Below are 27,214 nucleotides of genomic sequence, written 5' to 3'. Positions count from 1 at the left end.
TGTCTTAATATGTTATGTCTTAATTTTGAACAGTACATTTATTGTTATATAATTTAACAATTATTTTTATGAAATGTTTTGAAAACTCTGCTCATGCTATATTTCCTTGAAATAAATGCCACATGGTTTGGCATTTTGTTATCTAATGCAAAGGCATTGATACATTTTTAATGCAGACATGTGGTCTACTAATCCAGTTATTGCAAGTGATGCAGTCGCACTGAATTACCAGTAGATGGCGCAGCAGAGCCCAGTCTGCCCCAAATGCACATAGGACTGTTGTGATTGCACCCATTTAGAAATCATGTCAGTGTGCTAACTGGCATTGTCAGATGTGATTGCACTGTAATTTAATGTCAATGGAGCTCAGCCTAATGGCTATTCATAATTTCCTATTAATGGTGACAAATTGTGCATCTACAAACTTTGTCTTACTGACAGCCTGACCTTGAGCTCTGTCATCTCTGTCTCAGCAGCTTCAGGGACATGTATCCCAGCTCCTCAGATCTTGTTCCCCATCCATCCGACACACTCTGCACATGAAGATCAATGGAGCCAAGGGCACATGTAAGGTGATCCAGGGCCGAGGAGAGCAGAGTTGGTTTTATTTGTTCTGTGGTACAGCTCTGTTTGATGTGGCCCTCTCCCGTTTCGTTCATCCGGAAAACCTGCTGTGTGAGTAAAAACTGGGGGAGTGGGTTTCACCTAATACTCAGGGGTAATGAGAAACTGCCAGTCATGTTCAGAAATAGTAGTTTTTGAATTCAGAATAATAGGTCATAACATTCAATGTATAAGAAAAGGAACTTGTGTAGGTCAGTGGTTCAAAAATGGGTTGTAGGTCTGCTTCGATGGTCACAATAGGGATAGAAAAATAAATAGATTATCCATTTTTAAAAGAGAGGGTGAAATGATTCCCATATCCTTTGTTGTTGACGTCAGTGGCTGTGCATCCAAACTACAGTATTTTGGTTAATATCCAAATTTGGCAGATGACAACATGGACAGGGTAATATCTGTGAAAACCATGATCAAAACTTCACAAGGTAAATGATAACACAACCACAACTACATTAAATATGGGGTCCACTGATGATAAACATGGTTTGTGCCAACCATAATATATTGTGTTTGGTGAATTATTGGCTCTGTAGTTATCTGTCCTGAAATCACATTGATATGTTTATGCACTTAATGGCTGTACATTTCTCATATTCAGTCAAATACAATATTTGGCCCAGTGTTTGGTCCATGTGTTTAGCTCACACTTATGCTGTTGTTTAGGCATTTACAAAATGATCAGTGAATGAAAATTCAGTCAATATTTACTCGCCCCTGTGTAGTTAAAAACCCATAAGACTTCCTTTCTTTTTCTTAACACAAAGGGAGTGTGAGGAGGAGGAGTGCATGACCAGGCCGTGAGGCTGCACGGCCAGCGCTGAATCAGCTGATCAGTGGGAGAGCGAGATAAAGGGGAGCCGGAGACGCCAGTTCGAGAGAGAGAGAGAGAGAGAGAGAGAGAGAGACGCACGCGGCCGCGTTGCATGTGTGTCTGTGTTTGTTTGTTTCAAGTTAAGTTTGACATTAAAACTTTATGTTTACAATATATTCAGCCAGTTCCCGCCTCCCTCTTGCCCATCCTTGAACTGTAACAGTGGTGCTGAAACCCAGGAGGGAGGAGGGATTCTCTCCGCCAGGGGAGCAGCCTCGGCCGTCTGCCTTGGGATGGAGGGGTCGCTGCCGGCTGCCAAGAGCCGGAGGAACTGCTGCCGTCTGCCGGGGAAGGAGCGAGCTGGTGTCCCCCAGAGGCCGGAGGAGCAGTTGAGGGCCGGGCGACAGTGTGTCCGGGAGCCAGCGACCGAGTTTTTCTCTCTCTCTCCTCTTTCTCTCTCTCTGTGTTTTTGTTTGTTTGTTTTAAGTTAAGTTTGACATGAAAACTTTATGTTTACTGTTCAGCCGGTTCCCGCCTCCTCCTTGCCCATCCTTGAACTGTTACAGGGAGAAATTGTGAAAAATGTTTGTGCTCAGTGATGTCAAACAATGGCAGTTTATGGTGACCACCACTTCAAGCTTCAAAAGGATGCAAAAGAATAATTCAGAAGTCTAATAAATTATTGTATGCGACTAATGCCTTGTTCTGAAGTCATACAATAAGGTTTGGTGGGAAACAAATCTAAATCTAAATCGTCACCGAACGCTGTTCTCCTGTGCACGTACATGAGAGTGCATTTGTGGGATAATGTTTATTACTACAAAAAAAATATTATATATAAATATATATATATAAGCAAAATTTGTTGTTACATTAAGGCACTTACAATGTAAGTTAATCAAGCCAGTCCATAAACATTAAAAAAAACACACTGTTTCAAAGGTATAGCCACAAGATTTTTGTGTAATAAAATCTGGGATGTTTCAGCGTTTACCAGGTTTCAGGGTGAAATGTTATGACAAATAATATTCACAGATATGGTTTTGTATACCAATTTTAGCACTAAATCATTACATAATGCATAATGTTTATGTCTTGGCTATAATTTTGAAACTATTTGTATTGTAACATTAATGATCAGGCCCCATAGAACTTATTCACATCTTTGATCTGTGATGGGAATGACAACGAGTCAAGGATAGATGTACGTACAGTCACTTAAATGGGCTGTACTGCTATTTAAAATGTTTTTGGATATCTTTTCATTGAAGAAATATCTTTTCAAGAACATTTGAGAAAAAAACTCCAGACAACATGAGTTGTGGAAAATCAGATGTGATCTAGGAGCTTGATAAAGCTCTATACCATGCATGCCACTGAAGAGATGGTAAGTGTATCCCTCACAGCTTCACTTTTATTCATGTTAAATCAATGATGGCGCTACTCTGAAGGTCTATTCACTTCCATTTTAAGTGCCTTACTATAACTGTGATTTCTGTTTTTTTTTTGTTTTTTTTAATAAATAAAAAAAAGGGATGAGTGAAAATAATGTTTGTGGTGATCAACATTATGCCACAAATCGATTGAGCTTACCTTATATTGCACCTGGAATATTCCTTTAAGGACATTTTTGTTCTTAATAAATAATTTTGATACTGTGTTGGTTCACCATTTGATGTCTAAATTAAAATCTGGGACTTAAAGAAAAAACAATTGAGAAACACTGGTGTATGCCATAAAAGGGGTGTTACCAGTCAGTAACAGGAAAGTATAATTTTAAGCTTTAAATTGATAAATGCAGGTCTTGTGAATAATGGGGTTTAACTCTCAGAGATACACATGGTCTTTATGTGACTCTTGAATTAAAATCAACATATTAAGTCTTTTCACCAGGATCAGAAACAGAAAACAGAGCATGCAAAATGAACATTTGTTTGAGGTGTCCGGGTGCATTGTAGTGCAATGTGCTTGTTTAGACATGACAGAGATATTACTCTAATCCAGCTTTTGTAATTAACCTCCAGGCTTTACTGTGTGCTCATAATTACACCGCATAAACGATGTGGGATCAGTTCTGATCTGAAAGAGCACATTCAAAAGCTTTCATGTGTGGTTTCTAATGGGTTCTGCAGGTGGGGGTACCACATTTGTTTATTGTGCAGAAGTAAACAAAAATAACATTAAAATCAAACATTGAAATCTATTGTTATGAGCCAATTATGTATTTATTTTATTTGTTATATTTGTAAAGCTAATAATTCACTGAACGAAACGTATTGTGGAATATGGTTGCGAGTGAGCTTGTATTTAATATAGTCTTGGTCATATCTTCAACATTTTCTTTTCATGGTTTTTGATTATGAGGGCATGTCACGCAACCTATTCATGTTGGAATCTGTCTAATTTGGCTAGCTTCTACCTAGTAACAGATACATTTGTGCCAAAATACTATAGACTTTGATGAAACGCTAAATATGCACAATTGTATGGTTTGTTTAGCTTTTTATATTCATTTTAAATTGTTTTTACCTTCATATCTTTGACCCTATCTGAACAGACATGAGAGCAGTTGAGAGAGGCTGCTTTATAATGTGTACACTGTACAGTGGACCTTAGAAATGTGTGGTGGGAAAAATAGTCTTACCATTGTTTTCCTCTTCCCTTATCTATGGTAATCATTTCACAGCCAAAGTATGTTTATTTGGATACAGTAAGATCACCGTATATCTCACACCACGGGTTCCACTTTATCTTTCTATTACATTTAAAATCAACAGCACACTTGTGATAGGCACAGTCATTCATGTCACTCATTAAATCTGAAGTGAATATATTTGTTTATTTTATTACTTAATCACAAAAAGCAGTCACTTTTATTTGTAGGAATGTAATGCAACTTAATTCCTTTATTAGTTAAGTCAGCATGGTTGCAGTATGACATGTGAGAGTAGCAACATCAATCCACGTAATGGTAACAAAAAAAAAACAAAACAAAAAAAACTTTCATTTGGAAAGATGGCAGAAAAGCAATAAATCAGTCTGGCAGTGTTTCAGTTCAATAGTGCAGCAGTGTACAATGTTTTCCATCTGACAGTGTGTCAGAATCCTTTTAAAGCTCTATATGATCATGTGATGCCAGAGCTTTAATCCAATACAACTTTTGTATGTCATGAAATTTCATTTACTGAACTGGAGCAGGATCTGTAAAGGTGATTACAATGCCTGACAACACTGTCATGATGAAATGCCTCTGCATGCTGAATCTTGACATTATGGTGCTGGGCTTTAAAATACAGTTGTGCTCCTAAGCTTACACTCTTATAGGATCCAAAGAAAATGCTTTGCTTTTTTTTTTTTTTTTTTTAACTATAAGATCCTAAAATTACTTTAATAAAAAGCTACAAGTAGTTATAGATTCTCTAGGAGGCAACATACGATATTAAGAACCATGGGAATGTAGACTTTTACCCTCGGACATCCAGCGTAGCGCAGTTGCAACTTTTGTTTACAGCAATTAAACAATGCCTATTATTAAAAATGGTTTAAAAAAAACTGCACATAGCAGTAGCTGACACTGAACTGTATCACAACAACATTTTTGAACAACAACAAGTATACTGAATGTCACAGCTTTTTAAAGTCACACAGTAGTCACTTCAAAGCAAAATGTGCTAAAAATACAAATCAAGATTTTCCTTGTTGACTGCCATTCAAGTGACTCAAAATTAAACCCAAAACAAAACATGCTTAAAATCTGGATTTTTATAATAGGTGGCTTACTAAAAACACATTCAAGCAGGAAAATCTAGATTTCCTTGGTCAGCCTCGGTGATTAAAAACAATAATGCAGTTTTAATGAGCCCTCTTATTGTTTTTTGTTTTTTTAAAGGAAAATTCTAAACATCTTGCAGATTCTGCAAGAGGTATGTATGTGAGCAGAACCGGCTCATGCATATACTAGTTCATACAGTCAGTGGTGCACACTGCAGTCACCCCTCCTCTCACTCTCTCCATGCCTCTGCAGCATGTCTGCCCCCCTCCCTCACTGCTCTGTCTCAAGGCCTGACTGACCTATATCTGCCTTCTCTGAGTGTAATCTCCAGCACTCTCATGGCGCTCTCTGCTGCCTGCTGTCTCAGCGCTGCCGGGCTCAGGCTCACTCACTCCACACTCTGAGCCCAGGAGCCCCTGCTGCGGATGTAGGGCAGCCCCGTCAGTTATTCAGCACTTCAGAGGACTGCGAGTGCTGTGCACTACTGCAGTCTGGGTGGAGGGGCTAACCCACTGCTGCCGGAGTGATGGATTAACCAGGACACTCGCTCCCCGCCTCTCCCCTCAGAGAAGCCCACTTTTTCTGTCAGCTCTGCTGCTTTTGGCTCAGGCAGAGCAAACCGTTTTCCTGTCGGCATGACAATGGCGGGAGGGGAAGAGGAGGCAAGCGCTCTAGCAGACTTGGGCCTCCACAAAAACAAGCCTTTGACCTCTCACCCCAGCTCCTGGAATGGGGTGGAGAGTATTTCCATTGCAAAAGCTCCCCAATGATGTCAGGCATGGCCTTTTGTTGAGCAGAGGAGGCCATGATGAAAGAGCTGCAGTGGTGAGGCAGTACAGCAGGAGTGTCGTTCCTCAAACTAACACTGCAAAAAATAATTTCCTTACTTAGGATATCTAAACATCCTTTAATCAAAATAAATATACTTGAGAAGCAAAACTGTGTAAGATAATAAGAGTTGTTTTCACAGAGTACATTTTAAGTGTATTTTTCTCACCCCATTGGCAAATAATTTTTTCTTGTTTTAAAAATAAACCACACTAAGTTTAGCTGTATTTATGCTTAAATGCTGAAAAACAATTATTCAAGATATATTATCTAAACAACAAGCTTTAATTTCTAATGCAGTTTTGCTTCTCTAGTAAATATATCTAGCTTTTAGGATGTTTTGATGTTTTTACTGGAAATCTAATACAAAATATTGATTAAAATAATGATTTTTTGCAGTGTAACTCTAATCAACACCATTATAATTCTGTTCGGAATATGTGGCTCTGGATTGTACTGCTATCACTGTGTGGATTCTTTGTGACTTTGTGCCTGTAAAGAAATAAAGCTGATGCAGATAAATAAAACAGTAGATTTGGAAGGGGTGGCAGTTGAGGATACCTTTTTGCTTATTTCTGCTCCTCAGCCCATCCCTGCACCCCTCTACTTCTTTCTGTTCCCAAAATGACATTAGTTCAAAGGTCTCTAGCATTTGGAATAGTCATCAGTGAATGTTACGTAATGGCACACCCAAGCTCACATCAGAGCTTTACTGCAACAGTCAAATCTGCTCATTTTCACAAGAAAAGAAGAAGAAATTCATATTAATCTCTAACTTTTCAACAGGCAAATTAAAGGGTTGAGACATTTTACTACAGAAGTGTGTTCTCTACGTAGTCACAGCTATCTTGAATACTTGATTATGATAGGTCATTCACAGCATTCTGTGGTCAAATAATTTTGTATAATGACCTCTGAACTTTATAAACCATTTTCCCAAGGCAACCGATTTCCTACATAGCTGTTTTAGTTTCACCTCTCTTGTATCATGCTGTCTCTCATGCTCAGTTCTTTTCACATAATAACATAATTTCAGATCAGTAGTTCATATCCATCGATTTATTTATTTGTTCAGTAGCTGCTAAAATAATATACAATCAGCTGCTCAGTGTCTCAGAATAAACCCAAACAGGGTGATCAGGACACAGGTGCTATAATGATGGTCAACAGTACATTATCCCTTATATATTAATAGTCTCTTAAGAATGGATGGTATTCTAAGCATTGTTCGTTTAATTTCCTGTTGTAGGTTAGTAAGAGCATAATTTCCTGTGTTGTAAGTTTACCATATTATTCATCTATGCATACTACAAGGCCAACAAATTCTGGCACTCTAGCAAACCTATTGCCCTTAATGATTATTATAACCACTTCAAAATAAAGTCCAACCAATTTTACAGTGCCAAATGATCATGTATAGGTGAGAGGCAATTGCATTCAATGCCTGACCCACAAAGACTATCACTGTACTGTATGTAGGTCAGTGAGTCAGTACAAATGTTCCACAGAGAAGAGGCTCCTATCTATTCAGATCTGTGGGAAACAGTGGGACTGTCAGTGTTCAGTCAGCTGAGAGGAGGAGACCAGGAGGAAAAAATGCTCTTAAGAGCAACATTTGGGTTGGTGACTTTCTGATGTGTTTCTGTCTGATTTGCCTGAATGTATCACCTTACCAGTGTTAAGAGGAAGTGTGGCGGCATACACACCCATGCAGGAAATATGCCTGAACATCCTTTTAGATTCTTCCACTGTGGCTTGGTGTCCAAAAATAAGGGCTTTTGAACCTGAGGCTGGGTTAGGGTTAGGAACAGGTTCATAAAATCAAATATGTAGCCATGCAATCTCCTCAAACAAGCATTTTCAGTAGGATGGGGTGTACCAAAGAGTTCAGGTGCTTTCAGTGCATTTCCGTTATTTTAGGATGCCATCAGTTAACTGAGTCTGGTGTGGAAGAACTTGACTGGCCTGCACAAAGCCCAGACCTGAACCCCTCTGAGCACCTTTGGGATAAATTGGAGCACTGATTGTGAGTCAGGCCCCATTACCCAACAACAGCGCCTGACCTCACTGATGCTTGTGTCTGAATGGGAGCAAATGACCACAGCAATGTGTCCAACATCAAGAAGAAAGCCATCCCAGTAGAGTGGATGCTGTTATAGCAGCAAGGAAAGGATCAGTTTTGAAATTACATGTTCAACAAGCTAATATTGGTGTGGTGTTCAGGTGTCCACATACTTTTTTAGTGTACATGTCTGGTGTGAGCTATCAATGATATGTTTTTGAGCTAATATGATGTACTTATGATTTTATTATTTTCTTGGTGTTTTCTGGAATAACTAACTTACATTTATGACTTTTGAACAAGCATTTACTTACATTTGATACATTGCTGCAAGTTTGCTGCACAGTAACAGGTGTCTTTTACAAAATCTCACAGGAAGGCACAGGCCTCTCATTAGTATGCACTAAGTTTGCATCCAAATGTACCAATGACGTACTGTATTGGTATTGTTTTTGAATGTTCTTCAGATTACCACATCCCTGTATGTGCATTTTTCCGATCTAGTGCTAAGTCATGGTATGAGAGGGGCTGTCTAAAACCTAGAACCTTAAATATAATGCTTACTATAGGAATTTTGTAATGTTGATGTGTAATTCTGGAGAGTATAAAGACTTGGGATTTCATTCTAAGAATGCCTTTGGCTCCTGAAATGCATGCAAAATATATTTTAACCTAGGGCTCCAGACTAAAAAAAATGACTTAGGAGCCATTGGCTCCTTAACTGAAACATTAAGGAGCCAAATGGCTGTTTTTAGTCGCCAAATCACAGAATTACTCGATTTAGATTGTTGTTCAGAAACAAGATAGAAAGCCAAAGAAAAGGAAGACAGATGATAACCCATTAATCAGAGGTTTAATAAACAGTATATATAGTTGAGAAGATCCGTAAGTTTGCATTCCACTTTTGTCTCATAAATGTTCACACCCTTTTCATAATTTATACAATATAAGAGATAAAAGTTTTTTTTTTTTATCTAGTACTGCCCTTCAGAATCTACATAAGCAGATATTTACATAAAGCATAGTATGCATATAGTAGTGTGTTGCCTTCTTGAGCATCAATGAATGTTTGCACCTTGTGTAATAGTTATGTATGAGTCCCTCAATTGTCCTAAGTGTCAGAAGCTGGATCTCATATATATATGGTGCAGTGGTGCAGGACTTTTAATTATAAAAAAGCCCGAAATACACATGGGACTGCTTTTTTGAAATGTCTGCACTCCCAGTTGTGAACTCACTGACTGATGATTCGCTGAGAAAGTGAATCTGATTCAAACTGCTAACCTGAGCTCCTGAGTTCAAACCCTCAGCTCTTCATGTGATTCATGAAAAAGATCCGGTTCAAAAGAGTAATGTGGTCATGACTCTCTCACACTGGGTTTGTTGTTGCGTGCGGTGCAGCGAGCTCATCAGAAACAGAACGGGTGAAAAGCGGCGCGAGACATACTGGTGTGCGCTCTATAGACGTATTCAATAACTCACAAGATGATATCTGATGAAACCGCATATGAACGCACACAAACCGACTGATTTAAAATTATTGTTGCAATCAATTATTTTTGGTCGCATTTGCGACCATTTTAGTCGCAGTCTGGAGCCTTGTAACCCGTTTTATACTTTCTTGTACTTACTTTACTGAATTTTGACTTTGAGATTTTGAAATACTTGTACTCAAATACTTTTATGAAATGTTTTTTTTCCTTTTTGTCAAAACTCATCGCCTCAAAACTCATCGCCTCTTAGTCTTACTTTTTTCTGCTTTAGTGATTCCTTCCTCCCTCTTCTCTGAATGCTGATGACTTTGCCATGTTTTTTTACTGACAAAGTATCGTGGCATCAGCAGCCAGTTCTCTACACCACACACCCACAACTGCTCTCTTCCCACATCCCATCCTCTGTATTCCTCTTTCTCTCCTCTCTCTGAGACTGGTGTTCCTCAAGGATCAGTGCTTGGACCCCACCTCTTCTCGATCTACACTACATAATGCGGACCTTTCATTAAGGCACATGGTTTTTACCACTGCAATGCAGCTGATGTGCAGCTCCCTTTCGTTCCAGCCGGACGACCCCACCGTCTCAGCACGTGTCCCTGCCTGCCTCTCGGAAATTTCGGCCGGGATGAAGGAACATCAAGTCATAGAAGCACAAAGTCTATTTTAAGATCATTCACTTTCTCTATTCTTCTGTGGATTGGAATGAGCTTCCAAACTCCACGTGATCTTCTGATAACATTTCAGCATTCAAGAACCAGCTGAAAACACATCCGTTCTGTGAGCACTTAACAATCCACACTAAATGCACTTACTATTCACCAATTAAAAAAAAAAAAAAAAAAAATCCTTGTCTGTCTCTTTCTTCTACGCTAGCATATTTACTATTCCAACCACTGTGAGAACTTGGCAGTGCGATACTGAAGATATCATTGACTTTTGTATGACAAATTGCTTGTGTTCCTTATTTGTAAGTCACTTTGGATAAAAGCTTCTGCTAAATGACTAAATGTAAATGTAAATGATTGGCTGTTGCAGCAGGAACTGCAAAGTCTCTAAACATGTTGCACTATTGTTTGCCAGTGTTGTGTTGAAAAGGTACATTTGGAGAACATAAGAGTTTTTTGAAGCCCTTGTGCTGGGTTGTAACCCAGTCACTAATGCTATTATGGTGAATGTCAATGAGCACATGCGCAGACAAAACTGGTCACATTTGTTGCACTGTAACAACTGTTTTACTTGCTCTGTCTGCTTGTGAACAAGTATTTATCATCCAGGAGGTAAATGTGTTGCTTAAATGAGAAATTACTCATCATAGTGAACACAAAGGAGCACTGTAATGCAATGACTCATTCAGACTCTCTGCCGCTGATCGCTTCACTTAGAGGGTGAGGCTAAATGAGGCTGTGTAAGTCAGCAGCTCTCACTGATTGGCTTGGATCCAGAAGGGTGTGTGTGTCAAGGATGCAGCCGCTGAAAGAGCCTGCATCTGCTCAGACGGCTGCCAGGTCGCATACTGACGCAGTGCTGCAGGCATTGATATTCTGGGCACTTAATCTCTTATCTTCTTCCTCAAAGAGAGAGAGAGAGAGAGAGAGAGAGAGAGAGAGAGAGAGCAAAGAAAAATAGCAAGTGATACAAATTAACAGATTTCCATAGGCAGATCTGTTCTTTGGAGAGAAAGAAGGGTTTGAATGAGACCAAGTGTTTGACCACACTAGGGTTTGTGTGCCGTTGCCATGCTGTGTGGCTTCAGGCATCTGCACAGTCAGTCTCACATCACCAGCCGCTGCCACATCACACCCACAACACAATCTCAACACACAAAGACTCTGTTTGGAAGAGACAGAACATTACACACAGCAGGAACACAGTCATTGTCTTGAGCTGCTGTGCTTATATAATAGATTTATATGCTTATTCATGCTTAATCATTGTCTGGATATATCCTCCTTACATGTAAATTACATGACATGCATGCTTTATGATATGAACCTCCATTTAAAGAACAAGGTCAGCATGAGAAGATAATTTGGCCAAGATGTTGTCAAATATTTGGCATTGCTTTTGCAGATTCTCTATAAGAATGGCTGAAATGTCTTGTTTTTGCATTGCTCTGATCAGATTGTGCTGCCACTGCAGACCTTGTGATTTTATTTTAGAACAGCAGATTGGAGCATCGTCTCCATGGCAATTGCTCTGGCTTCACACTGTTAACAAAGATTGCTCACACTTGTGAAATGCAGATAGATTCCCACCCATTCAGAATCCAACACTCTAAATGTAGCTTTAACCAAAGTATTATTTGAAGGATTAAAGTGAAATTTAGTGTGGTAGACGTAAAGTGATTTGCACTTAATCTCTTTAGGCTAACAGCTCTCTGCACAAAGGTCACGACTGTCCAGCGTTATAAACGAGGATCTAAAAGGCAGATGGCTTTGCTAAATGGGTATTTCCTTTTACACTTGAGTAAAAAAGATGACCATTTTCAGCTCATTAATTATCTCAGATAACTCAGGAGGCTAAATTACAGTTGACTGAAAGCTCTCGCTTACACATTCACTCTGTCTGTAAATCTAATACGATTCAGAATCCACTACTTTGCATTTCAGAGATTAACTGTGATATTTTATCACTGTTTAATCACTGAAATGGCTCCCTCAAAATAAAACTCTATAAATAGACAAAGTAATGAACTATATAAATGAAATAAATATACCAATGTGTTTGGGGGGACTATCCCTTCAAACACCCTAATTTTCTTATACCACAATTTCTAATCTGATATGGAAAACACTGGTGACTCATGGTCTGATCCAGTTACACTATGCAAAGAAACTTTCTTATGCATTTGCCCCATTAAATAAACTCTAACTGTTATGGCTTTTTTGACTTATTGTTCTAACATTATTGTTTTTGAAATGCCTTTCATGTGTTTATACAAATTATTATAATTATTATTATTATTATTATTATTATTATTATTAAATAAATAAATAAAAATTGACCTTTTTTTTATTATGGTTTTTCTTATCTCTCAAAAAGCATACAGCTAGTTGTACATACATGTGTATCCAAAAAAACTTACATATGTATACATACCGATAGATACACATATATACATATTAACTAATATATCTATACTTCAACAACTCAGCTCATATGCAAAAACTGTTCTTCCTAATTATAGTTACATTTTGTAAATAAACTTCAACCCTTATCTTCCCTCATGTGTCCCATACATATTCATTGGTCTTCATAGAAAAACTTATTCAAAACAGTGGCAGAAACACAAAGAAACAAAAAAACAAACCGAATAAATAAAAAGAAAAATGTATTAATCAGCTTGAGAAATATTGTTTTTCTTTAGCAGCTTGAAGGGTATTGAGCCAGGAATCGACTGTATGTTGTTTGGCCATATTCTTGACACAGAATGCTCCATTGATAAAACGTCTAATAATTTACATATCCAATGGTTTAACGTAAAGCCGCTTGTATCCTTCCACAGTTCACCTTACTGCTAACATTAATTTTTCTGCAGGACAACCTGCAAGCCAGATTGACTAGACCTTCCTGAACCCACTGACCAACATGTGCATCTATGAATAGATCGTTGTGCAGAATAAACACACTACATTTTGTTTCCCCATCCTCTCAGTGACCACTGAAGTGGGACTCGTCCTGAAGTTAAGCAAAAAACTGACAGACTTGCTACGGAGCGTGACCATTATGTAAATATTTGTTTCTTTCCTACAGCATGCACTGTGAAGTGATTTGCAATGAAAAAAAAAAAAAAAACTTTTTCCTAATGTTGATGTGATGATTTCTGTACTATGCTATACTACAAAACATTGAAGTGCGCGCGAGAGTTTGACTTGTCTCAAATGCGCGAGGAAAGAAGATGCGCTTACCCAATCCATCTTCTCTGAAAAGTAATCACTGAAATATATGTAACTAGTTATCATACTATCAAATTCTGTGTTCCCAAATCATTTTGGGATTTTTGAGTGTGCTGAAGGGAGGCGGGACGGCTCGCGTGACATCACTCATCTGTATAAAAGCCACAGCTGTGTCTGTGCACTCGCGCTGTGAGGCTACAGAGAGAGAAGCGCGCGCACGCTCCTACAAACAAAGAGCCCCATCAACATCATCCCCAGTGCACCAGCAGAACTCATTCCTCTCCAGTTTCTACAAGGCCAAGGCGCCATCCCGAGCGAGCACCATGACTGCAAACGGAACCAGCGACATGCTCAAGATCCAGTTCGGCTTGATTAACTGTGGGAACAAATACCTCACAGCTGAAACGTTTGGCTTCAAGATCAATGCATCAGCAACCAGCATGAAGAAGAAACAGATCTGGACCTTGGAGCAGAACGGTGATGACTCAAACATGTTCTACTTGAAGAGCCATCTAGGAAGGTACATCGCCGCTGACAAAGACGGGAACGTCACGGGTGAAAGCGAGACACCAACCGAGGATTGCCGGTTTGCAATCACTGCCCATGATGATGGGCGCTGGTCTCTGCAGTCTGAGCCGCACAAGCGCTACCTCGGTGGCACCGAAGACCGAATCACATGCTTCGCCCAGACCATCTCTATCGCAGAGAAATGGAGCGTGCACATCGCCATGCACCCCCAGGTGAACATCTTCAGCGTCACCAGGAAAAGATACGCGCACCTGAGCTCAGAGCAGAACGAGATCGCCATTGACAGGGATGTCCCATGGGGCGTCGATTCTCTCATCACCTTGGTCTTCCAGGACCAGAGGTACCACCTACAGACCTCCGACAACCGCTTCCTGAAGAATGATGGAAGCCTCTCCCAAAAGCCTGACAAGACCACTGGATACACTCTGGAATTCAGGTCTGGGAAGGTCGCGTTCAGAGACTGCACAGGGAAGTACCTGGCTCCCTCTGGTCCCAGTGGAACCATGAAGTCCGGCAAGAGCTCCAAGGTGGGGAAGGACGAGCTTTTTGTTCTGGAGCAGAGCCACCCTCAAGTGGTGCTCACCGCTGGCAACGACAGGAATGTGTCCACCAGACAAGGTAAATGCTGTGATTTATTATCACTTTATGGTTGAGCTGTCATTACAAAGTCCTTTCATGTGGTGCACGAATATACTAACAGCCTTAAGGTGGGGGGCTATGCAGATGCAATGCAAAAATAATAGCTTGTATGCTGATAAACATATATGGGCATCATCAGTTAGGATTGGGTTCCTATATATCCTGCATAATTATCTAGTGCACATTCTAAATTATAGATATCCTCCTCTTTTCCCTGTCTTGTGGTCCCTGTGTGGATATGGGCAGAGCCCAGGGGTGGATCAGTGCAAATGGAGGAAAAGGAATCATTTGGCTGATGCCTGTTTAGATGGTTCTGCTGAAATCATACGCTTTACACTTGTCCAGTTACAATCATTTCCATTTACGTTCCATTTCTGATGTCTAATGACTCCCTGTGGGTTACAGTACACTGGTTTTTGTTACAATATAAATCTGCTGGCTGAAAATGAAATCAGTCATCAAAACTGCAGACATCATGCCTATGTGTGCTGTTTTGTACAATCTTTATTCTGTAAATTTCATAACGGCTGTATTTTGGAGAGGCTGGTGTACTGTAATTAAGTTGAGAGTGAAAGCAATCATTACTGTAAACGCCCACAGGAATTGACCTGGACAGTCAGACTGAAATAATGGATCAAATTATGGAGCACTTCATGCTGAATTGGGCATACATGGTATTTTGCTGCTTTTATCCTTCATGACTGCTGAAAATGAAATGAGATGGTTATCTATTTTTTAACAACTCTTGATTGGACTATCTAAATTTTTTTTAGAGATGAATGATGTTATTAAGAGAAGATGTCTTGGATTTTGTTGGTAATTTGATTGTCCCAATTCCAACTCTGGTTTACCAGCATTGATAGAAAAGACCGATAGGGCCAGGATGCTGGGCCCATGCCAAGAGGCACGTGGTCTACAGGTCATGATGGAGAAGATTGGCTCTTGTATACTGCCTTTGTTTCTCACCAAGACTTTGTTTTTTTATGTTTATGACTTGAAAGCCTGCTATTTAGCTTTGTGGTAGAGCAAGGCTTCTTCATCTCTTCTTAAAGGGAAGGGTTCATGCTCTCTGTTCACATGAATCTGAACCAAATCTTGTGTGTGTGTTATCTTACTACACTGAGACTCTCAGCTGTGGCCTCACTTTCGATTCTTATATTTTGGATCAAATTCTCTTGCCCTAGATCAAACATTTGCTTTCTGGCACACAGTCCTGTAAGGAATAAGGTTGTCAAGCTCTTTCTCAGAAAATTGCATGGTTTGTGAGGGGGCAGTGATTGCAGGTGTGTGCTGAGGGGTGAAGGAGAACAAAGACAGCATGCTCTGGGCCCCAGCTCAGCTGCTGAGAGTCTTTAGGCAGCCTAGCTCACAGAACAATGGGGCCTTGCTATGCGCAAGTTTAGCCACTTTAGCAAACACAAAAAACACTGAATACACAAGGCAAATGTGCTGCTGGCATGGTCTCTCACTTAAATGACTTAGTCTTAAAGGATTAGGAGTTTCCCAGACTTGCTGGTCTGCTCTTCTTTCCGTTATGGCAGGGACATCAGATGTCTGTCATTCCATAAATGCCTCTGATTTCCCTATCTCTTGTGCCATTTGTTGTATTTCTTTTAGAGCATTGTTTGTCCAGACTGCTGACCAGACAGAATGATGGCAGCTGCTGGACCCTGGTGGGTCGATGAGCTCTTTTGAGTGTTTGTCAAGTGTTTACATTCCCTATAATTGCGAAAGAAATCCAAATCGACTGAAATGTCTGCCTATGCTAAGTATTGCTGCCAAGGTTAAAGGCTTTTCACTGGGGAATAGCAGACCTCCTTCAATGTACCAGTTGTCAGTGCGGAAGTATCAACCATTCGCAGTTAGATGTCGATCGATGGGGGTTGGGGGGGTGTCTGCTGGTGTCTTAAAAGATCCTCCCACACCATTTAAATGCTGGGTGACACTACATACCTCCCTAGAATGATGGAGGGGATTTTTCCCCCTGTCTTGCCCAAGACTGATTTAGTGCTGGACTCTGAGTGACTTAGTCATACTCCCATGCAGATCTTCCATTTGCAGCCATGTGTTTCTCATCTTGGCCATTTATTTTCCAAGCTCATTCAGGCTTGCATATTTGGGGGGAAACTCAATCTGCCTTCTAGAGGCCAAACCACTGCGTGCTAATACGCAATTTTCCTGTAGATGTATTAGGGGCTTGGAGAAATGGGAACATGAAAGCAGTCATGGTGAATTGCAGATTAAAAATAAAGGTGACGTCTGACCATGTAGATTTTAAAAATAAACCCACGATGATTCTTTAAGATTCTTGATCTTCCAAACCCTTAGATCTGCATAGAGATTTAATAAACTGTTGTGGTGTTCAAATGTCAGTGGACGTTTGAAAATCTGGGATTCGAAATGTGTAAATAAACTAAGATGAAGGATTTTGTAAAATGTAAAACAAAGGACCATTGTGATGTAAAACGAATAATAAATATTTAAGATTCTGCAATCTTTAAGTCACTAATCAAATAAGCAATCGTTATGACATTGACTATGTAAACTCTTTTTTGAGAAGGTTAGATTTCCTTGATCCTCTTTAAATTCAAACATTCACAAATTATGCTGGGGTAATATGGATCATCAGGTTTTGCACAAATTTGTAGAGTCTATGCCAGCCTGAATGCATGCTGTCATTAAAACAAAAAGGGGACATGCCAAATATTAAGAAAATGGTATAGAAACATTTTCACAATTGGTCTCAGGCGTTTGGACCCCATTTTATAGCTCTACAATGTCATCTCATGAAGTTCCAGTACATTTGTCTTAATGCAACTATAATATTTCCTTCCAAAAACCACATCAAATTACCATTTATTCTCAAAGGTTTTTTTTTTTTTGTTGTTGTTGCTATAAATAGACTGATCTGATGACTGTGTGTTTTAATGCATATGATGGAGTTTAATTAGATTTCCTGCAGGACAGGACTGGTGGTCTGGTTTTTCACAGAGCAGCATGAATCCTAACTACTAAACTACAAACCAGATGCATTCACTATTGTTTTCCTGAAGCCTCCCACCAAGCATCCTGGTGCATATGACTGTCCAAAATTCCAAAGGAGGTTAACTCTGTGTCTCGGTGTGTATGTGTATGTGTGTGGGCGGGTTTGGGCGGTTTATGAGGACATTTTTTTTAGGTTACAAACTGGTAATTACAAGGGTATTATGCTATAAATGTGGTTTGAGGACATTTTTTTTTAGGTTACAAACTGGTAATTACAAGGTATTATGCTATAAATGTGGTTTATGAGGACATTTCTGGTGTCCCCATAATTCAAATCGCCATAATACAAAACAATATTTTTTTGAAAATGTAAAATGCAGAACGTTTTATGTGAGGGTTAGGTTTAGGGGTAGGGGATAGAATCTATAGTTTGTACAGTATAAAAATCATTATGTCTATGGAGAGTCCTCATAAGGATTGCTGCGTGTGTGTGTGTGGACCTTGGGAGAGTGATGGCTCCTGCCCTGGCTCTGCTCTTTGCACAACCAGTCTGAAAGGGAGACCACTGCTAATCTCAAAGATCACCATCCCTCAACAGCTGTTAAACACGCTCTCTGCCTATTTAGCATGGCTGATCCATATCAAAGACACATTACAGGCTCATATTGATCAAAGGCAGAGATGTGGTGATTTTGATAATGGGGTTTACAGTGTGATGCTCTTCTGTTTGCCAGGCATGGACCTCTCTGCCAACCAGGATGAAGAGGGCGACCAGGAGACTTTCCAGATGGAAATCAGTAAGGACACAAAGAAGTGTGCCTTCAGGACCTGCACTGGGAAATACTGGACTCTCACAGCTAATGGTGGCCTCCAGTGCACTGCATCTACTAAGTGAGTTTCAATCCCTGTGGTTTGATGTATGGCATTGCCATAATAAAAAGTAATATTTAATCCCCTTTTCTCCCAATTTGGAATGCCCAGTTCCCACTACTTAGTAGGTCCTCGTGGTGGCGCAGTTACTCACCTCAATCCGGGTGGCGGAGGACAAGTCTCAGTTGCCTCCGCTTCTGAGACAGTCAATCCGCGCATCTTATCACGTGGCTCGCTGTGCATGACTCTGCGGAGAGTCACAGCACGTGGAGGCTCATGCTACTCCCCGCGATCCACGCACAACTTACCACGTGCCCGATTGAGAGCGAGAACCCCTAATCGTGATCACGAGGAGGTTACCCCATGTGACTCTACCCTCCCTAGCAACTGGGCCTGTTTGGTTGCTTAGGAGACCTGGCTGGAGTCACTCAGCACACAGTAATATGAGTTTTTTAATATTCCTTAAATTAATATTCTTCAGTTAATAGAATATTTTCTGTATACTGATGGGCCTACTTCACTTTGCCTTCTTTCTTGGCAGACTTGATTATTTGCATTAACCATATCTTGATGAAATGTCTAGTTAAAACCATTTTTGTGGACCCCAAACTTTATAAAAAATTTCCTGTATGTGTCTAAATATGGTTTATTCTTAATGGAGGAAGTAAAAGCAGGGTTTTGAAAGGTATCATGTATCCTGTGTGTGGATGATAAATACAGAAAAGTGAGAAACAACACCTCAAATAATCCTATCTGCAACTAGTATTCTTATTTTTTGGTCATCAGGAAGACTTTTAGACCTTTTATCAGTACATTTTAAAAGTCTTACAGATTTAAAAAAGAATTATTTTTTTTATTTTTTTTGTGCCCCCATCATTGGAATCGGAACACAAAATAACAATATAGTATAATAATTACAATTTAGAAACTTATTCCATTAAAAACATAGCTTTGCAAACACTCAAATGCTCCAACCGAACCTCTGATAAGGTAAAACATCATCTGCCTTTTTAGTTATTTTTTGGTTCATAATATATAAATCTTTGTTTTGTGAGGTGTTTTTCTGTCAGTCTTGGAATTAGATTTTGATTAATTGGAGTATCATTATAAGGATTTCATAACTTTGATATTGATAATCTCTTTATCCAGATCTGCTAACTGCTACTTTGACATTGAATGGCGTGGGAAGAAGATTACTCTCCGTGCCACTAATGGGAAATATGTGGCCGCCAAAAAGAATGGACAGCTCGCTGCCACTATTGACTCGGCAGGTAGGGTGTTGTATTGGAGCACACTACTTGCTTTGTTTAAATTTTTTGTTTAGCAATTTAGAGACTTTCTGTCTGTATTAGATTTTGTCTGAAATTGTCTGATGGGTATTCTGTGATTTTAATGTCTGAGGATTCCTGTATTTGTTTTGCAGGTGAGACTGAGGAGTTCCTGATGAAACTCATCAATAGGCCTCTCATCGTGCTGAGAGGAGAACATGGCTTCATTGGCTGCAGGAAGGTGACTGGCACCTTGGACTCCAACCGCTCCTCATATGATGTCTTTGGGCTGGAGTTTCGAGATGGAGCCTACAGCCTTCAAGGTTTGTTTGCACTAGACTTTGTAGTGCTATAATACTCAAGTCTTATTTCTGACCTTAACCTCATCAAAATAAAAATTAGCATTTTGTGGCTTTTAGTACATGTGTGTTTGCTTTGAGGCCATCTATATGCTAGTGTACTCCTAAATGTTGACTAAATTCACTTTTAGAAGATAAGCACATTTTAAATGTACAGTCTTCTGGGAAATTTGAGCAAAAATATTGACTACTCACCTTGCACTACAAAGTTTTATCCAATCAGATGTTCTCTAGAACAAGAATGTCACTCCCCTAAATACCACATTCATCTGACTAACAAGTAGCAAATCGTGATTCATGGTTGAAACCTATTGGCTATATAAAAACATGTACCGCACAGACTTCTGGATTCAGTAGGAAATACAGGTGCATCTCAATAAATTAGAATGTCGTGGAAAAGTTCATTTATTTCAGTAATTCAACTCAAATTGTGAAACTCGTGTATTAAATAAATTCAGTGCACACAGACTGAAGTAGTTTAAGTCTTTGGTTCTTTTAATTGTGATGATTTTGGCTCACATTTAACAAAAACCCACCAATTCACTATCTCAAAAAATTAGAATACATCATAAGACCAATAAAAAAAACATTTTTAGTGAATTGTTGGCCTTCTGGAAAGTATGTTCATTTACTGTATATGTACTCAATACTTGGTAGGGGCTCCTTTTGCTTTAATTACTGCCTCAATTCGGCGTGGCATGGAGGTGATCAGTTTGTGGCACTGCTGAGGTGGTATGGAAGCCCAGGTTTCTTTGACAGTGGCCTTCAGCTCATCTGCATTTTTTGGTCTCTTGTTTCTCATTTTCCTCTTGACAATACCCCATAGATTCTCTATGGGGTTCAGGTCTGGTGAGTTTGCTGGCCAGTCAAGCACACCAACACCATGGTCATTTAACCAACTTTTGGTGCTTTTGGCAGTGTGGGCAGGTGCCAAATCCTGCTGGAAAATGAAATCAGCATCTTTAAAAAGCTGGTCAGCAGAAGGAAGCATGAAGTGCTCCAAAATTTCTTGGTAAACAGGTGCAGTGACTTTGGTTTTCAAAAAACACAAATGGACCAACACCAGCAGATGACATTGCACCCCAAATCATCACAGACTGTGGAAACTTAACACTGGACTTCAAGCAACTTGGGCTATGAGCTTCTCCACCCTTCCTCCAGACTCTAGGACCTTGGTTTCCAAATGAAATACAAAACTTGCTCTCATCTGAAAAGAGGACTTTGGAACGCTGGGCAACAGTCCAGTTCTTCTTCTCCTTAGCCCAGGTAAGACGCCTCTGACGTTGTCTGTGGTTCAGGAGTGACTTAACAAGAGGAATACGACAACTGTAGCCAAATTCCTTGACACGTCTGTGTGTGGTGGCTCCTTGACCCCAGCCTCAGTCCATTCCTTGTGAAGTTCATCCAAATTCTTGAACTGATTTTGCTTGACAATCATAAGGCTGCGGTTCTCTCGGTTGGTTGTGCATCTTTTTCTTCCACACTTTTTCCTTTCTGTTAACATGCTTGGATACAGCCAGCTTCTTTGGCAATGAATGTTTGTGGCTTACCCTCCTTGTGAAGGGTGTCAATGATTGTCTTCTGGACAACTGTCAGATCAGCAGTCTTCCCCATGATTGTGTAGCCTAGTGAACCAAACTGAGAGACCATTTTGAAGGCTCAGGAAACCTTTGCAGGTGTTTTGAGTTGATTAGCTGATTGGCATGTCACCATATTCTAATTTTTTGAGATAGTGAATTGGTGGGTTTTTGTTAAATGTGAGCCAAAATCATCACAATTAAAAGAACCAAAGACTTAAACTACTTCAGTCTGTGTGCATTGAATTTATTTAATACACGAGTTTCACAACTTGAGTTGAATTACTGAAATAAATGAACTTTTCCACGACATTCTAATTTATTGAGATGCACCTGTATATCAACACAGGAAAGAAAACCGCACATGACAAACAATTTGAGTTCTTTTTTTTTTTTTTACCTATTGACAAAATCTGTCTAAAAGACATCTATCTTAGAAAAAATAATTTTGTTTATTTATTTTTTTATTTTGTAATATTATTTGATACATCAGGATTTTAAAGGCTATTTTCCTTCCGAAGCAATTCATTTTTGTATAGAACTTTTTGTTATTTCAGTTTCCCTTAGCCCATTACATGCCACATGAGTACATCTTAAGAGGACTTCCTGGGCTTTTCAGAGATACCAAAGGTTTTTGAGTTCAATTCAGCACATAAAATATGAATAAATGTAAATAAATATTTTTGTCAAACTCTTATTATTATTATTATATGGTTTTAATGCACCAAACATTATGTTCACATTTAAAAAAGTGAAATTGTAAAACAATCTCAGGAGGTAAGCTCTGTGTTTATTGTGGTGGACATTAATGTAATGTAATGATGATTGAGAGATATATCTCGAAAGCCAGTTGAATCATCTTTGCATGCATTTCAAAAACATTTTAATCAAGCATAAATTGCTTTAAACTCAGCAAATATGCATTTTGAAATATCAGTAAAATTTTAAACATTATTGTTACTTTTACTTTCAAATTCAGCAAAGATTTCACAGCAAAAAGACATGCGCATCACAATTCTAAGGCAGCCATGATATTACAAGGTCTTCTACTTCCAGAACAGAATGGAAACATTAACCAGGAGGCAGTAGACATCTATTGCATTGCATACACCACTTTTTTCAGCAGAGTATTGATCATGTTGATGATGTAGAGGCTTTGGAAAATCATGCATCAAATATGTTACGCACAGCTTCATAGGGTTAATTAAGTTGTCCTTTTGAAACTTTCCTTGACCTCTTCGATCTCTTTTCAGACTCCACAGGGAAATACTGGATGGTGGGTAGTGAATCGAATGTGCTCAGCAGTAGCGACACCCCTGTGGACTTCTTCCTCGAGTTCTGCGACTACAACAAAGTAGCCATCAAGTCGAGCGAAGGGAAGTATCTAAAGGGTGATCACGCAGGTGTTCTGAAGGCCAACGCTGATGAGCTTGACGGCTCCACTGTGTGGGAATACTAAAAGCACTTAACCACTGTGGCTTTTTCTTTGCAGTTTCCTTTTCCTTTCTGTTACACATTTTTAATTTTGAATATGAGTGAGCAAAAGCGCAAGTGGCAGAGAGGAACTTCTGGAGGGTGGAGGGTTTTACTTCTAGTCCCGTATATACTCCATTCTGATTAAATACTTCCGCGGTCGAGTGCCATGACGTTACTGCAGTGTTGTGCAATTTTCATTGCTGATGACAAGTGGCCAAAACTGGGACTTTTGGGACTTAACTGGCATCCGAATTTGTGTAGTGTGGTTAAAGCATGTCTCATTCCATCTCTTAATCTGTCAAAGTATTTCCCTGGCATTCAAATGAGTCCAATCTTTGGAAGAATGAGTAGGCGATCGGTCATTTGCTTGACACCACTCATAGAGCCACAGGATTGTTCTTAAAGTATGAGTCTGATGTACTGAAGTGTACCGCGATCACCCTCCCTTGTCTTTGCACAGTCCTGTATGAGCCTCACTTTTGTTAACATTAACACATAGCAAAATATGTAAAAGAAATCCTTGTGACTGTTCGCCAATGATGATGTAATGCCTCCCCCTGCTCTGTCATTTATTGCCAGTTATAAACGTCCTAATGAGCAGAGGACAATGGCAATATTTACAGGTAAATGTATGAATGTTGATATTTTGAGTTCTGAAGGAAGCTCTCGGACCACTGAAATGGTGACAAGAGCTACACTTTTTTTGTTGTTGTTGTTGTTGTTTTTATTTTTTTTATTTTTATTTGAAGTATGGCAGTGCTCTGATGTGAAATCCAGTATGTACTGCTTCTATCTGTGCCATTAGACTTCATTTTAATGCTTATAAAAAGGGGATACAAAAGAGAACTGGATTGGTACAACACTGTACAGTCCCTCATCTCAAAATTAAGGTTACAACTCCTGGAATTGTAAAAGGGGGAAAAAAAGAAATATAGATATTAAAATGGAAATAGTTTTCTGCAACTGAAAGTGATGTCATCGTTACATTGTGTGCTGTGTAGCTGTGGGTGTGATGATACCGAGATGAGGCATGTTGTTGCAGGTTCAACACGATATTTATGGTAAATTTAACCACTTTTCCTCTTAATCCCAAAGGAATAAGGGGTCCTTGTTGACAGGACTCATGTAATGGTCTTATCTGGAAAAGTTGTTTCATTGGAAATTTCACCTAACTCTTTTTGTTTTAATAAGGCACAAACATTATCATAAACCTTATTCCATTCTGCACATCACAGTCCATTAGCCTCTTGTAATATTTGAAAATGAATGAAAAGCAAAAATTGAGGCATGTACAAAACATTTTTTTTTTGTCCAACAAGCGGGCAGATAATAGATCATTAACAGAACTGGACAGAATGCCATAAGTTTGGCTCACCAAAATGTGACTGCTCTAAGTTTAGAGAATTCATGCAGAAGTTGAGGGACTGCTTTAAACCTGAGCTTAAACTTGTTCATTTGATTTCAGCTGTGCATCAAATTAACAGTGCCACTTAGAACATATCTGTTCTTTATGAATGGTGTATCCTGCAGTCTGAATATCATCTTGCTTAATGTACACGTAATTGTATTCACATTACTAAAGGAATGAGAATGACTGTGACTTAGAAGGCCATTAAAAGAAAAAAAAAAAGTAAAAATGACATTCCACATCGATACTTTGTAAAACTTTACAAATGTCTTTTTTTTTTTTTTTTTTTTTTACATTGTTTTGATATGGTTATTTTTCCTCATGTACCATGGGTATAAATGAAATCTGAAAATAAATACAGTTTGTATATGAAACTCTGTCTGTGAATTTGTCTTTAATTTTTAGAAACCGCATTCTAGAAATGCATAAGGTCAAGCAGTGATGGCACTGTCTTGCAGTATGACATAATTAATCTAAAACAAATTTAAATGTCTTTTTTCTAATTGTATAATTATCTTTTATAATTATTATACATGCCGTTTTCAAGACCTCATTTTAACTGAGCGACATGGAGTATTTGTACTTGTGGTGAAAAAAAGAAATAACCAGTCACAGTTCCTAAAATATACATTTTCTCTTAACCCTTTCTTGGCCTTGCTGAACATTCAAACCCATTTATAACAATTTTAAAAACAGGTCAAAATGACCCGCAAGACCAAGGTATGGTTAAATATTAAGCTATATAAACGTTTTATATATTCTAACCTAAAATCTTATTGTTGAAAACAAAATTCATGGACATGTGTGAACTGAAGATTTATTATTTTTTTATTTAACAAACTGCTTCTAGTAAAGAATTTAATGTGGCTTAATCTAACTACTTGTCTCAAAGATTCATCAGAATTCAATGAAGTGTGGCCGCATCTCCCAAGAGTTTGTTCTGAAAGTCTACTCTGCTGCAACAGCGCTCACAATGAGAGTTGACTTTTTCCACAGAAATTAGTTTTCTCCTGAGACCTCTCTCCTTTTTTTTTTTTTTCCTTCAGCCAGCAACCACTACATCAATGAGGCTTTTGTGCTGTGTTATTGCTGGGGCAGCAGTTTGCAAAAATGATTTCAATTCCATCCACAGAGTTGTCGATACAACAAAAAGATCGTTTATAAAAGTTCAAGGACTCTAGGGTCACTGTACTGACAACACACAATGCAAGAACTTTAGTGACTGTAAAATTCAGCCAGAAATACTAATTGAAAGCGTGATCCATGCTGCAATCTATAAAAAGCTTAACCCTTTTAAGAAGCATCCTCAAAGAGCCAAGAGAACTGTCTTACTGACTGCCAGAGTAATATAAATATATAAAAAAAATCAGAAAAACAAAAAAACGACTTATTTCATTATTCGTGTACAAAATAATGAAGATGCCTCCTCTTTGGCGCCCTCCCAGCAGGTGGCCTTTATGCCTAGAAACGGCCCTGTTAGGTTCGACATTCGTTGGATATTCGCCTTGTTTTCACATTCCAAAGGTTGTAGTAAGTTCTCAGTAGATCTAGACTGACTTACTACAGGTGAGATTTTTTTGTTTTTTACAGTTAGTCAGCAGGGACGAATCATGACTTGCAAAGGCTCTGGGGCCAATTATCTCCAAGGGCCCCCCTCCCATCATTTGTAGCAACTGGCCCAAAAGTTGTTGAGCGGGGGGGGGGTGTTTCGTTTTCATTCTGGTGGGTTTTCGAGGGGGGGATCACAAACTGGATCGCGCAACCTTAAAGCCCAGGGCCCCCCCGGGCAGTCAATGGCCCCTGGTAGTCAAGGGCCCCTGGGCACTGGCCCCATTGGCCCGGTCGGTAATCCATCCCTGTTAGTCAGTCTATCCACTGGGAAGTTACTATAACCTTTGGAATGTGAAAATAACATGTTCAGGAATTTTATTATGTTTATGCTAAAATAACCTAATACTATTGGATTTACTGTAATAATCTCACCTGACCTAAATCAGCCTATCTACTGGCAATTTACTACAACCTTTGGAATGTGAAATAACATTTTGGTGAATTATTATTTATTTTAAATAATCTAATACTGTATTCATATTATTGGATTTACGGTAAAAAGCTCACTTGTAGTAGCTCAGTCTATTAACTGGCAACCTACTACAACATTTGGAATGTAAAAGTGTACTTTTAATGTTTTATGTTTAACTTGCACGTCAACTGAATGAGTGATTGGACACCGCCTGTGTTTAATAGTGAGTGGACGTTTCAGACGGTCCCTTAAGTACACTAAGCAATGAAAGCGCATTTTTAGTCATAATTCTGCAGCCACACCAACTGACAGTTCTGAGTGCAGTGTTTTATGTCTGTATATTATATACCATTTCTATTTATGTACCATAACATCAAGCCAAGTGTGAGAAATCTTTGCAAACTTATCGCCGGCAGAGAGCGCGGGTACGAGAAACCGAATATCCAAAAAATGTTGAACCTAAAACTAACTTCACCCCGCTCTGGGAGCTTAGGTGTGAGGGACTTGCTCATCATGGAAATTATGCTAAAAGAAGTTCATGAATGCTCATCTCTTAAAAGCTCGAACAGTGAATTTAAAGTCAGCATTTACAGATAGC

The 27,214-nt window shown here is 39.1% G+C and overlaps 1 protein-coding gene across 1 annotated transcript; it reads left to right on the top strand.

The window, feature by feature from the left end:
• Window positions 1-13,683: 13,683 nt before the first annotated feature.
• On the top strand, window positions 13,684-24,960 carry LOC127450186 (fascin-like). Its single transcript, XM_051714055.1, has 5 exons — window positions 13,684-14,629; window positions 18,370-18,526; window positions 19,655-19,776; window positions 19,929-20,096; window positions 22,963-24,960. The coding sequence occupies exons 1-5, from the start codon at window positions 13,807-13,809 to the stop codon at window positions 23,166-23,168; spliced, it is 1,476 nt and encodes a 491-aa protein (XP_051570015.1). The 5' UTR covers window positions 13,684-13,806; the 3' UTR covers window positions 23,169-24,960.
• The last annotated feature ends 2,254 nt before the right edge of the window (window positions 24,961-27,214 follow it).

This window comes from Myxocyprinus asiaticus, chromosome 13, assembly GCF_019703515.2.
Source record: "Myxocyprinus asiaticus isolate MX2 ecotype Aquarium Trade chromosome 13, UBuf_Myxa_2, whole genome shotgun sequence".
NCBI classification, from domain to species: Eukaryota; Metazoa; Chordata; class Actinopteri; order Cypriniformes; family Catostomidae; genus Myxocyprinus; species Myxocyprinus asiaticus.
Note: the sequence above shows the minus strand (reverse complement) of the source record. Positions and strands in the feature narration are given on the sequence as shown.

What these genes read in the sequence shown, in the direction of transcription:
- LOC127450186 (XM_051714055.1), top strand. Translation starts at nt 13,807, where the DNA reads ATGACTGCAAACGGAACCAGCGACATGCTCAAGATCCAGTTCGGCTTG. An exon ending in TGCCACTATTGACTCGGCAG is followed by an intron (nt 19,777 to 19,928) that starts GTAGGGTGTTGT and finishes TTTGTTTTGCAG; the next exon opens with GTGAGACTGAGGAGTTCCTG. An exon ending in TGGAGCCTACAGCCTTCAAG is followed by an intron (nt 20,097 to 22,962) that starts GTTTGTTTGCAC and finishes ATCTCTTTTCAG; the next exon opens with ACTCCACAGGGAAATACTGG.